Here is a 12683-nt window from a genome sequence, read left to right as displayed (position 1 = left end):
TGCTCGGTTTAATCTGCATTCCTGGAGCTGTTTTTGGACTGTGGTCTATTGGTTGACTACAGTGCAAATTTAAATACAACATACAGGCAATTCATTATTTTAGAAAGAAAAAGAATGACAACATTGACTTGTACAGATGTTTTCTTAACAGCATGTACATTTCCACTGGGATAATTAAAATCTCTAATCAGTGGAGTGTGAATAGCGTTTCCTAACTGCTTTCCCAAGAGCTAGCAAGAGATGGGAATGAAAAGCTGTATAATGATAAACAGGTTTAAAATATTAAAACACAACCATTTATAAAACCCATTTAATTTAAGATTCACAGTTAGTTTGGAACATAGAACTAATCCTTTAAAAATGATCAATCTATTACCAAACTACAAGATCCCAATCAACATTCAACCCAAAGGCAAACAATGAAATCAACACAACTGTGAATGAGGGGGATTTGAAACCTGTTAACCTGTGATCATTCTCTTTAATAATAACATAAGCAGTCCCCTGGCCAGAGTCCAAGAAAATTAGTTTTATACAAACACAAAAGGAGCCTGGTCCAACTCTGTTTTCAGGACATGCAAAAAACGTTAATTGGACTTGCGAATGGCATGTGTCCATTAGCCGACCGGGAAACACCTGAACAAGTTGCAGCCATGTCTGGCAAGTGTGTTGGAACATTTTCCAGAGACAACCACACCAAATCTCTGCCTGGTGGAGTGCAAATGCCATTTAATAATTATGTTCCCACAGAAAGCAAGAAACAGAAGGGCAGAGTAGGACAATGATCACATGCCATCTGGTATGTTATCAATAGCTGGCTTTGAAATGATTCATTTTTTTTTATACCTGCTCAATTTAAAAGCATTTAAAATAATATAATTAATAAAAACTTTAATGCAAAATTTCAACTAATCTGAATTTTATTATCAATTAAAGAACCAATTAAATTCTGTTTTATCTGTACACAGATTTTTTTTTTTTTTTTACAATAGACAATGTCCCAAAACAAGTTTACAGAGTTCAGTGCCTATAAGTTTGTTCCTTATAAGTTTATAACTAATAAACAAGCCAGTGGTGATTGTGGCAAGAAAAAACTCCCTGAGATTGTATAAGAAAGAAACCTTGACATGATCCAGACTCAAAAGGGAACCCATCCTCACCTGGGTGGCACCGAATGGGCATTTATTATAATTATATAATTATATCAAATATTATAATTCACAATTGTATTCAATTATATTTTGTTGTTGTGCTACAGCAAGGCCAGAAGGCATGAATCCCTTAACATCATTCTGATGTTTAAACACACTTGCTCAGAAAATATTTATTTTTCTTTTTCTTTTCTGTTACCTTAGAATCATTTCTCAGTAAGAAGAGATGGCAACAAGCAATTTTGAGCCAATAAAATGAGGTCACAATATAAAAAAAAAATGCTTGAAAACGTTTGCTTGAAAAATGTGAAAAATTTGATAGTCAATTAAACTCAATGCTCAATGAATCATAAGATTCTGGACCTCAAAGCAACATCTTCTGCAAACTATCTACCAGTTTTTACCAATGACCAACCTACATATATAATCGTTGATTTGGTAAAGTTTATTTATCATGTATTTATATGATATATCATTTAAGGATGTCAGTGTCAGCAGAGTCTCCAGCACAGAGGACTTTCTCTTTCCTCTGTAACATGACAATATGTGTGTTATGAATGTAGATCATGAATTAAAACAAAAGGAAATAATATTTCTTGTGGACATTATACAATAACAAATGTAACCCCCTATTAAAAAAAAAGTATGATCATGTATAAATCAGAAAATGTAAGCAGAATAAAATAATTTAAAATCACTTCTCTCCACTATGCCACTTCTCATTTGTCCTACAACAGCATGATGTTGTGTTTCATGAATCACAAGTACTAGTCATGAAGCATTGTGCTTTATTTATGATTTATTTAAGTTATAATTGAATAGGACTTCATGGATGTACAGTATGTACATTAACTGAATTTTTGTAGTCATTAAATCATGATCTACTGCTTATAAATATACTGTATAAAAACATGTGCAAGGAATAAATTATTTGAAAAACTATTCTACTGCAAAATTCTTAGTAAAAATCAAACTTTCCCTTAAGGTTACTCCCTTCTCCTCAAAAATGTGAAAAAAAGGAACTCTGGACACTACATATCAAATATCCAGCTCAATCCAGAACGTACCATATAATTCGGTGACAAAGCAGTGAATACATTTAAAGTGTTCTTCGGCATTGCCTTCAATTCTAATACAGTGGCCTGTACTTTACTTTAAAGCCTGCCACACTGTATTAGCATCACTGTTACAAAGTGCAACTTTCTGCCCCAAGAAAATAGAAATCAAACCCTTTGTTTATTGCTTGCAGAAGGGTCTTTTTACAAACGCGTATACACACACACACACACACACACACACACACACACACACACACACACACACACACACACACACACACACACACACACACACTTTCTTAATTATAACACACCGTATTATGTGGTTCTATAAGGTTTTTCTGACAAGCTGTGATGAGATGAAAATGGCAACCATAATAGCATAGAAAGGCACATGATGAAATCGAAACAAATATTTGAATCTTTTAAGAAATCCTTTGATAGGGAAAGAATTAAGGTATGATGTCCTGCTCTTTGATCAACTGATGATACATCAAAAGCTGATCCTCCCATGTGTTATCTAAACACTTTTCTCTTCGGTGTGTCCATTTCTTTCCCTCTGTCTACTTCCCCCTGTGTGTTCTCTCTTCTGATAATTTTAATTCATACTCATTTAATGACCAACGTTATTGCCGATGATGGAGCAACGCGTTCTTGTTCTTTCATTTGTCTTCTCAAGTGTTTGCTTTCATCCCAGTGGGTTGCTATCTGCAATCATGGACCTTTGCGATTTTTAGTGGAGCACTTTCACTCCTTTTATTTTCTCTCAAATCCTACTTCGGATAGTAAGGCTGCATTAGCTTATCCTAGTGTGTATTTCAAACAATCTTATCATTTTGGTAGCATTAAAGCTCTTATTAATGTATTTTCCAAGATAGAAGGCAGTAAATAAACCAAACAAAAAGGCTTTCATCTCTCCATGAGAAGCTGCCAGCTGACATTTTTAACTCTTTGTGCAAATTTTGAACCTACATATAAAACAAGAAACACTGAATTAAAAGATCACTAAAGATAACACTATTTTTATATAAATGCAAATGACTTACCTGCCACTGACCACAAAGCAGGTCACAAGAAGGATGAAGAGTACTACACCAGCAGCAATGGATACAGCCAAGATGGTCTTCTGGTTTGGATCTCCCACTGCCAACATGTCTGTCAGAAACAACAGCAGGTATTTTTAACAGCGGTGATCAAACTCGCTTTATTAAACCCAAGCTTTGGTTTCTGGTCTGATTTTCATTCTGGGTCCATTACTGAGTATACAACAGTGAACCATTCAATCATTGAATTCATACTCTAGTTAAATTCAATGACGTTAAATCAACATTTATGCCTGGAAAGAGTATTCATATTCAGAGTTTTAAGTACATTTTCAAGGCTCTTTAAATAGGATTGTGGAAATTGCCCACTTTATGACACTGACTTGAAATGACAAAGATAATTTTTTTCCCCCTTTTTTTCAAATGACACTTAAAATCCCAGCTTTGTTACACAATAAAATGCCTTCAACTGCCATATGTAAACCATATTTAAACAGCAAAACGATTTTTTACTAGCTTTAAAGAATTGCTGCATTATTAGGCAACAAAATATAGCAACAATACAGGCTGCACAGGTTTTTAGACATTATTACACATTAATGGACCTAGTTTTGCACACCACTGCAAATTTTAATTTAATTACGCCGGCTGTCAGTCAGTCTGTGCATTGCATAGCAATGGTTTTGGGATTAAATGCGACTTCGAAGAAACCAGGGCCTAATGTAGTGCTCTGAGCAGGTCTCAATGACTGTCAACTCCCAATGCATAAATCTTTTTTTTTTTTTTTTTTTTCAATTAATTACTCATAGTTACAGCATGCATTTTTATTAGGCTTTAAATCATCTATGTGAAGTGGTTTTGATTCTCAGCATGGATGGTTCAACAGCATACTGTTCACTACTTCAACTCTGCTTAAACTGTGATCGTCAGATTACATACACATACATTAAATGTAAAATTCCCCAGGTCTATAAACATATGCTCCATCAGGCAACACAGAAAAAACTACAGTGCACTTCAGAAAGCCAGAGCATGTTCTCCAAAACAGCTTGTAAGAGAAGGAAAAATAATTTCCATTAGGATTTTAAAAAGGAAAACACAATTAGCTGGCTTTTAGGGAAAAAAAAAAAGCATGGAAAGGCATGATAAATAAAAATGGGTTTTAATTTAGCTGAAAATGAACTAATACAAACAATAAAATGAGCAAAATAAAAAAACATTTTCATCACCTATTCGTGTCTCATTCAAGTTTGATCTAGAATGCCATCTGCTATTCTGCAATTACTCCATATTTGTATATAGTATTGTATAAAGTGTTAGAATTGTATAAGGTGTATGAACTTCAGATTTAATTGGTGGTGAATTTGGAACTCCAGCATTGTCAGAAAACCACTTAGATACAGCATGAATCTGATCTTTCTTTGGATGAAAATAAATAAATAATTTCAAATGTGAATTATGGCAAAGTCAATTATGTAGTTAGCTTTTATGAAACCTAACCTATTTCAAACAAGGTGTAGCAAGATTATGACTTTACATGTAATGATCATCCCATTATGAATTTGACAGAACATGGCATATGTGTATGTGGGTTATAAAGCAGCTATTGTTTCTATTGTTTAACAGGCATGGGACCTGCCTACTCAGAACCCTCATCACGAATGTCAAGGAGGCTAATAAAACACAAGAAAACTTCAAACAATCCAGATAAAAAAACAACGAAAGACTGCAGTGTGTGTATGTGTGTGTGTGCACACCTCTAGAGACTAACTGAGTTTGGTGACAAGATATCATCAGTTCATAAATATTTTACAGTTGTCTGAGATTAACTGTCTCAAGCTTTGTGTTGTTTTCACTGAAGAAGAAAAAAAAACAGGTTAACAGTGAACTATGCTTGGTCTTGTTCCACAAGGAGCTGGGGGAGCTGGAAATCTTTTGAGAAATGATGCGAAAAGCTGTAGTCTATCAATCATGGTTAGCGCTCTCAGTGGTTTTTAATGATGTCTTTGCCCCAGCTCTGTGTGCTGTGAGACAATAACAGAACAGAAGGACTTGGGAAAACAGATGTAGCAGACTGAGAAGAAGTGAAAACAAGGACAATAAGAAACACCTTGTACTTCTTAACACCTACTGAATCTATTGACATGTAATGAAAACATACCTTAATATGAAGCAATAAATAGATTACAAAAAAAAAATCCGGGAATGTGTAGATTTTTTGCTAACACCCACCTTCATGCCTTGTTTCCAGCTCAATTTCTCCTCCATAGTTGCCGTAGCCTCCGTCTGTGTGAGCACGTACCCTGAACACGTATGTCGTACCTGGCTTCAGGCCCTCCACTGTCATTATGTTGGATTTGGTCTTCAGCACTGTGTAGTTCTGGTCTCGCTGATTCTTAATGAGTCAAACAGAGACAGGACCCGAAAATGTTTTCTTAATTTTATATAAAATCCAATCACACAACTTGAAGGCTTATTCTTTATTAACATTAATCTATAAGAATAAGTTATGTTTTTAAATAGACACCCAAACTAGCAAATGGTAAATAATTTGAATTGGTTCCACTTAATATTTTGCATCTGTTTTTGTTAAGATAAATTCAAAGTAATATCAAAATAAATGTACACCATCTGGCAAATGCCCTTCTCCAGGGCTACTAAATTATCTAAGGTTATTATTAGTTTTCTCATTCATATAACTGAGCAGTTAAGGGCCTTTCTCAAGGGCCCAGCAGCAGTGTGATGTTGGGATTTGAAACCATCACCTCAAACCCAAAGTCCGATGCTTTACCCGCTGACTTACCAGACCCCATAAACAGCTACTGAGATGTAAAACATTGCTTTCAGTGTGTGCAAGACTAATCATTTTCAGTCAATAAAATCAACTCAAAATCAAAACTTTGAGCTTACGCATTTTTTTTTTTAAATGTCTGGAATCAGTGAATCGACTCTTTTTGGGATCAGTTTTAATATGACCAGAAAGCAGAACAAGAGAATGATGATTTGACACACAAGATATATCTATAAATATATTCATTATATAGATTCTATAAAAATATATCATCTAGATATATAGAATATTTTATAGGCTTATAGGCATTTATCTATGATCAGATCCAAAATATTTGCAAGCTATAGTAAGTGATTTATTGTGATTTTCCACATTTCCACTTGCTACCAAATGTTGCCTACTGCGCATGGCTGTTCTGAAATAAAAAAAAAATAGTCAGTATTTATTTGAGAATGTAAATTTTTTGGCCAAAAAATAATGGTATCTCAGTGGTTAAGGCTATGGGCTACTGATTAGAATGTTGGGTGTTCAAGCACCAGTATCGCCAACTGCCACTCTTGGACCCTTTCGCAAGGCCCTTAACCCTCCTTGCTTAAGGTGTGCTGTACTTTGCAGGGATATGCAAGGGATAAGAAAGAATTTCACTGTGCTGTAATGTACATGTGACAATAACAAGCCTTTACTATACAAACTGACTTTTCATAGTATCACTAGATTATGTTTTTTGACAGAGCAATTAAAAGCACAATTCTGTGCATGGTTTGATAAAGGTTTCTTATTTCTGGTAAAATAGTAAAAGGTTTTACTTGTGTGGTACAACATCCTAGGACATTCTAGAAAACAACTTTGTGGCAATTATGGGAAGACCCTTATACTGTATGGTTAGGTGTCCACATATTTTTCACCATATAGTGTATTTCTTAAGAGCATAATAGACATCAATCAAGTGTAAAGATGTGTCAGGGTGACAAACATGACAAGATGTATGGTGAAATGCTGAAAGTGACAATAGTGTCAGGTGATGAGGCAGACTTTGATGCAGATGATCCTTATACAATCAGTGGTAATTGTCTTTGCCCTTAAAATTCAAATAAAGGGTTCTTTACAATATTACTTGATTAATGCTTGAGCATGTAAAGTTTTTTTTAAGTTACCACATATTGGTTAATGTATAAATAATTAAACTGGATTTATCCAAAGTATACAACTAATTACTCATTAGCTCTAGCTCAAATTAGTTTATTTAATCAATTACATCAATTCTATCTAAAAGTGTGTTTTATTTTCCCAATATTACCTCAGGCTACTGCATTTGGGGGTAAAATTGTAGGTTTAAAATGTGTATCCCTAATTTATATAAGTGACAGACTAATCTTGTACAATATCTGCTGTTAAAAGTACAAATTAAACCGACTTGCAAGAAAGAAACCTGAAGCAATGCATTTTTTATGTTTGCCTTAACTAGAACTCATCGAAACAAATAATTAGACAGCATTGATCCCAGGAAAGGCTTCTGAACAGCTGTTTTATAACCCTGTCTTATTTTCCTGAAGTTTACACGCCACCAATGTCTGCATTAATATTTTATGGACGGATATTCATCCATCTTCTTTCATGGGCTCTGACCAGAGGCATGTGGCATTTTAATCTGGCAGGAGACTCTCTGTGGTAGTTCTCTTAGGATATCAAGCGAAAACAGTGATAAATGTGTGAGGCCTTGGCTCAAGCCAGGTGGACTGCGTGCCCAACATCAAACAGAGCAAGCTCACATATGCTCCAAGTGTGCTCATCTGTGATCTTTGTTCTTGAAGCCATATAGCCTATAATCATCTGCATAAATCATAATAATCAGTGTTCATCTTCCTAGTACCTCCTTAGAATGAAGGGACAACCTGCATGTCTTTTTCAGCTATTTGCAAAAAACATCAGGAGAAATTAAACACATATAATGACGTTATATGATGCATTGCTGTATTCAGCATGACATGATCATGGGCACCAAAACTACTAGCAATTTAGGAATCTTAATAATGACTAATCTTTCAGATCATACAACATTTACTGTTTTGCTAAATCATCAATAAAAATGTCAAACACTGCATGCTGAAACTATGGCATTTAAACTAATACAATATGACACAATTTGATGTCATACTATTATCTTTCTAACATACTTGTACACTGAAATCATATACTGTAATTGACTGAAATAACCAGATGTATTCATAAGAGAGAAGATTGTGGGGCAAATAAAAGCCATATTCATGAATATGATTATGAATGTACAGTGCTCTACAGAAAATCTTCATTCATTTTTTTGTCTAGCTTTGGGTAAAGTGAGGCATTTTGAGGAAATAAAAACAACAAAATCCTTGCAAAATATCATGAACTGGTACAAACGAACATAAATAATAGAATGCGGTGGGGTTGAAGGTTTTGATCAGTCCCACATTTTTATGAGTAATTATGAAACTGTCAAGAATCCGCAGGCTATTCTCAGTGTTGACAATAACGGCTCAGTTTATTTGAACATTGTCTGCATTTTCACATGTATTCGAAAATCTACATTCAGATACAGATATAGATTTTTTTAAATGTAGACAATAGATTTTTTTTTAACCAGTATTGACACTCAATTTATTTTATTTTTTTCAAATTGAGATTCTATTAATATTATTAGCATTGTATTGCTAATGTCAATCTCTGTAAGCAGAAATATAGTCTCTTGGCTTATCTTCTTTCCATTCAGGAATAGAGATTTTTTTTATTTTTTATATTCTTACATTAAGACACTGTCTAGTTATTGTTTCAGTGTTGATTATAAAAACATTTAAAAGATATAACACATTATTTTCATTCTACATATAACTTATGGGAGTTTTTTTCAAGGTTTCAAGGCTTAGTTTAAGGAATAGGAGATTCCATCTGAGCAGAATCATTAACCAGTTTTATTTCCACATTTACAAATGCAACAATGTCACCAAATGTGCTACAGGAAATGTTCAGGGTCACAGCATGCATTTAGCATCCAGGAATGTTAATTGGAAACAATGAATCTATGAGTGCTGACATCCCAGTGGCTCCCCAAGGTGTGATAAAGAGCAATGGCTCAACACTTACCATATGTCCAATCAGAGCTGGTTTAGTTACAGTCAGAAAGGTGAATGTGAAGATTTGGGCAGTTAGCCTAGTTAAGAGCGACTAACCTTCTCATAGTAGGTGACTTCATACTCCACCACAGCACCATCGGGCGTTTCTGGACCTTGCCAGGCCAGGGTGATGCTGTCCCTGCTCCTCCTCTCCTTAACTATCACGCTCACTGAAAGAGGGAAAGAGAGTGAGAGAGAGAGAGAGAGAGAAAGAGAGAGAGAGAGAGAGAGAGAGAGAGAGAGAGAGAGAGAGAGAGAGAGAGAGAGAGAGAGAGAGAAAGAGGAAGCATAACAATTACATGGAGGCAGAATAAGAGATTCAAATTGATCACCATCATAAAGGAAGAGGATTAATTGTGCTTCTAATTAAAGAGTATGAAAGACTGTGGGAGAGAGAAGGGGGTGGGATAGAGGGAGGTTTGAAAGGTAATAAATTATGCAGCATGTGTAGTAAGTAATGTTGCAAGAACATTCATGCTCCGAATCATGCTCTGTACAACACAACGGCATGTCTGTAGCACTTGGGACATGGTAATAGTGTACCGCTGCTATCATAGCACATTGAAACAAAGACAGAGAGTGAGAGGGAGAAAGGAAGCAGAAGGTGAGAAAAGTGAGACAAAAAAGACAAGTAAATGAAAAAGTGAGAGTTGACTAAAGCGCAATGGGAGAAGGCAGAGTGAGAAAAAAAGAAGTAAGTGAAAGAAGGGACAGGAAGAGAGGAGGAAGGATAGAGACAGCAAAACAAGGCGTGAGTGATAATGAAAATGCCAGAGTGTGAGGACTTGAACAAACGAGAACCGCCTGTTTTGGACCTGGAAAATATGTAAATAACAGTAGGAAAAAGGTAAGGAAGGAAAGAAAGAAAGACAATAGTTGTGCTCATGCTTCAGCCTTCTTAAGGGTAATAGAGATTACAAGATAATGATGAGCAGTGAAACCTCTTTAATATCATAACAAGTCCAAGGCACTGCAGGACATCATGTTCCATGACTATGTCAGAACTCAGGGCTCATTTTCATTCAGACATTACGTGCGTCAGCAATATATGGATTTTATATATATGACTGATAAAAAATCCATGAACATATAAGTGGATTACAGAGAGGTTTAAATGTAGATAGGAATGTAATTGCTTAAGCCACTTTAGGGGTCTGAAATACATTTTAGACAGAGTACATCCATCTCTCTAAGCCAAATTTTTACACTTATTCCACACTACTTTCTTTAAAGCATGTAGTATATTTCATTTGGGATATCACTTGGGTCAATGCATACAAGATACAAGACATAAAATAACTGGGTATAAATATCGGATTTACTCAACAAATGTTATAGATAAAACGTCACAAAGGTTTCAAAAAAAGCCGAGATAGATTACTTACATTTATCATCAATGTGATACAACCCATAACCTGAGTGACTGAAACATGGAGATGTTCAGACAAGCCATTTTTTTTTACTAAAAAATATATACATTTAAAAATAACAATTCTAAGAATATCTTCTTCTTTCGGCTGCTCCCATTAGGGGTTGCCACAGCGGATCATCCGTCTCCATACCACCCTGTCCTCTACATCTGCCTCTTTCACACCAACTACCTGCATGTCTTCCCTCACCACATCCATGAACCTCCTCCTTGGCCTTCCTCTTTTCAACAATTCTAAGAATATTTTAATTTGGTGAAAATGCTAAATATTGTATATACTAAATTAATTTAGGAAATAACGTGCAAACTTTTTAAATCTTAGTGACTTATTAGTCTAAATATACACTTTTTGTGGAATCCCAGGACACTTGCACAATTTGCATGTTCCAGGTATTTTTGTCTGTACTTTTGACCGAATAACTCATCTATATATTTCCAGGACACAAAGGAACCATGGAATTTAGGAGTATATCTTATATCTTATATCATATATATATATATATATATATATATGCTAAAAACAAACACACAGGTAACTCTTCAGCACATCCATACTCTTCTCTTGGACTCTTGGATCTATCTTGTAAATATTTTAATGGTACATAGTGGCTATGCTGCCTGCCATCACTTAGTCCTTACTGCATCCCCACCTCATCTCTATGGTAACGCCATTGTCGGCTCTTATTAGCGTGATTTGAGTGTCCTGGTCGGGTATGCTCTCAGAGCCCTCATCACGTCTCATTCTCTGTTCTCTTTCTCTCTCTCTGTCTTTTTCTGACTTTCCATTTTATCCTCTTTCTCTTTCCCTCTCTGCCTTTTCCTCCCTCGTGGTGTATCTTCTTGTCTGCCCCTTCTCCTCTCTCACAATTTTCCCCTCTTGATCTTGCTCTATTTTTGACATTCTCTTTCTCTTTTACTCACCCCTTTCCCTCTCTCCTTTTTTTTCTATGAGGCCAAGGGGGCCTAATAACACATCCCAACATGCCTGTGGGCATGGGGTTTAAGGTCATGTGAGAGCTATACATATAAAGCTGGCCTTTTTACACAGAGCAGCAGTAAACTCTGAAGAAAAGGCAGAGTGGATTAGCCATGAATTATCTTTTGCTGAAGAGTGGAACTGCAATGAAAGACAGGGTGTGAAGAAGCCTGTTATACATCACTACAACTAACTGAAATATATCTACTCTTCCACATTAAGTAGAAGAAGTATCCCTTTAGATTTTATAGCAATATATTATAGCAAGTTACCAGTTAAATAATTCTGTGGACAGATGAGTCCATATCTGACATTTTATTTGCCCAAAGAAGAACAGAAGAACTCAAGCAAGCAGGTAGAAGCATAATGGGTTGAGGATGTTATAGAACAGGGAAGTTGGAAAATTATTGCAATATAAGGTGAAAGGAATACACCAACATGGCTACTATTTCGTACTTTAACGCCATGAAATTCCGTCTTGACTGCATCATACAAGACAAAGCATAAGTTCAGGATCTGCATACATTATTTAAAGAGCAAACAGCTGGCTGTAGTGTTATCTATCATAGAATGGCCTGCATAGACACTAAAGCTAAATCCTATTGAACTGCTCTGGGATAAACTGGATTGCAAGAACTAGCAAAGAACACCTTTGGTATTTTTACAAGAGGCATGGCAAGTTTGTCAGCGGAATAAACTGTATGGAAGGTAAAAATGTGTAAGGTTGTTAATCAGGCTTACAGAAGATTTTTCCATTCAAATAAAGATGGAGCTGGCGGTAGCAGAGCTGAAGATGTTGAGGTTTTTGTTGGGAGTGATGAAGATGGACAGGATTAGAAATTAGTTTATTAGAGGGACAGTGCATGTAAGACATTTTGAAGACAAGGCAAGGAAGGAGAGATTAAGATGGTTTGGACATGTGCAGAGAAGGGGCCATGGGGTATATCGGTAGGAGAATGCTAAGGATGGAGCCACCAGGAGGGAGGAAAAGAGGAAGAACAAAAGAGGAGGGTAATGGATGTGATGAGGGAAGACATACAGGTAACTGGTTTGAAAGAGGCAGATGTAGAGGACAGGGGGGTATGG

At 35.7% G+C, this 12683-nt stretch overlaps 1 protein-coding gene across 1 annotated transcript in view; it reads right to left on the bottom strand.

Annotated features, from left to right (window-relative positions):
- ek1 (eph-like kinase 1) overlaps positions 1-12683 on the bottom strand; it is a 79979-nt gene that overhangs the window by 26183 nt on the left and 41113 nt on the right. Inside the window, exons 6-8 of the mRNA XM_083529880.1 lie at positions 9250-9362; positions 5485-5647; positions 3256-3364 (exon numbers count right to left, since the gene is read on the bottom strand). Coding sequence (XP_083386006.1) covers positions 3256-3364; positions 5485-5647; positions 9250-9362 — 385 coding nt within the window. The remainder of the gene's footprint in view (positions 1-3255; positions 3365-5484; positions 5648-9249; positions 9363-12683) is intronic.

The sequence above is a fragment of the Silurus aristotelis genome (assembly GCF_946808225.1).
Source record: "Silurus aristotelis genome assembly, chromosome: 25".
Classification (NCBI taxonomy): Eukaryota; Metazoa; Chordata; class Actinopteri; order Siluriformes; family Siluridae; genus Silurus; species Silurus aristotelis.
The sequence above is the reverse complement of the archived record's forward strand: the minus strand, read 5'-3'. Positions and strand labels throughout refer to the sequence as shown.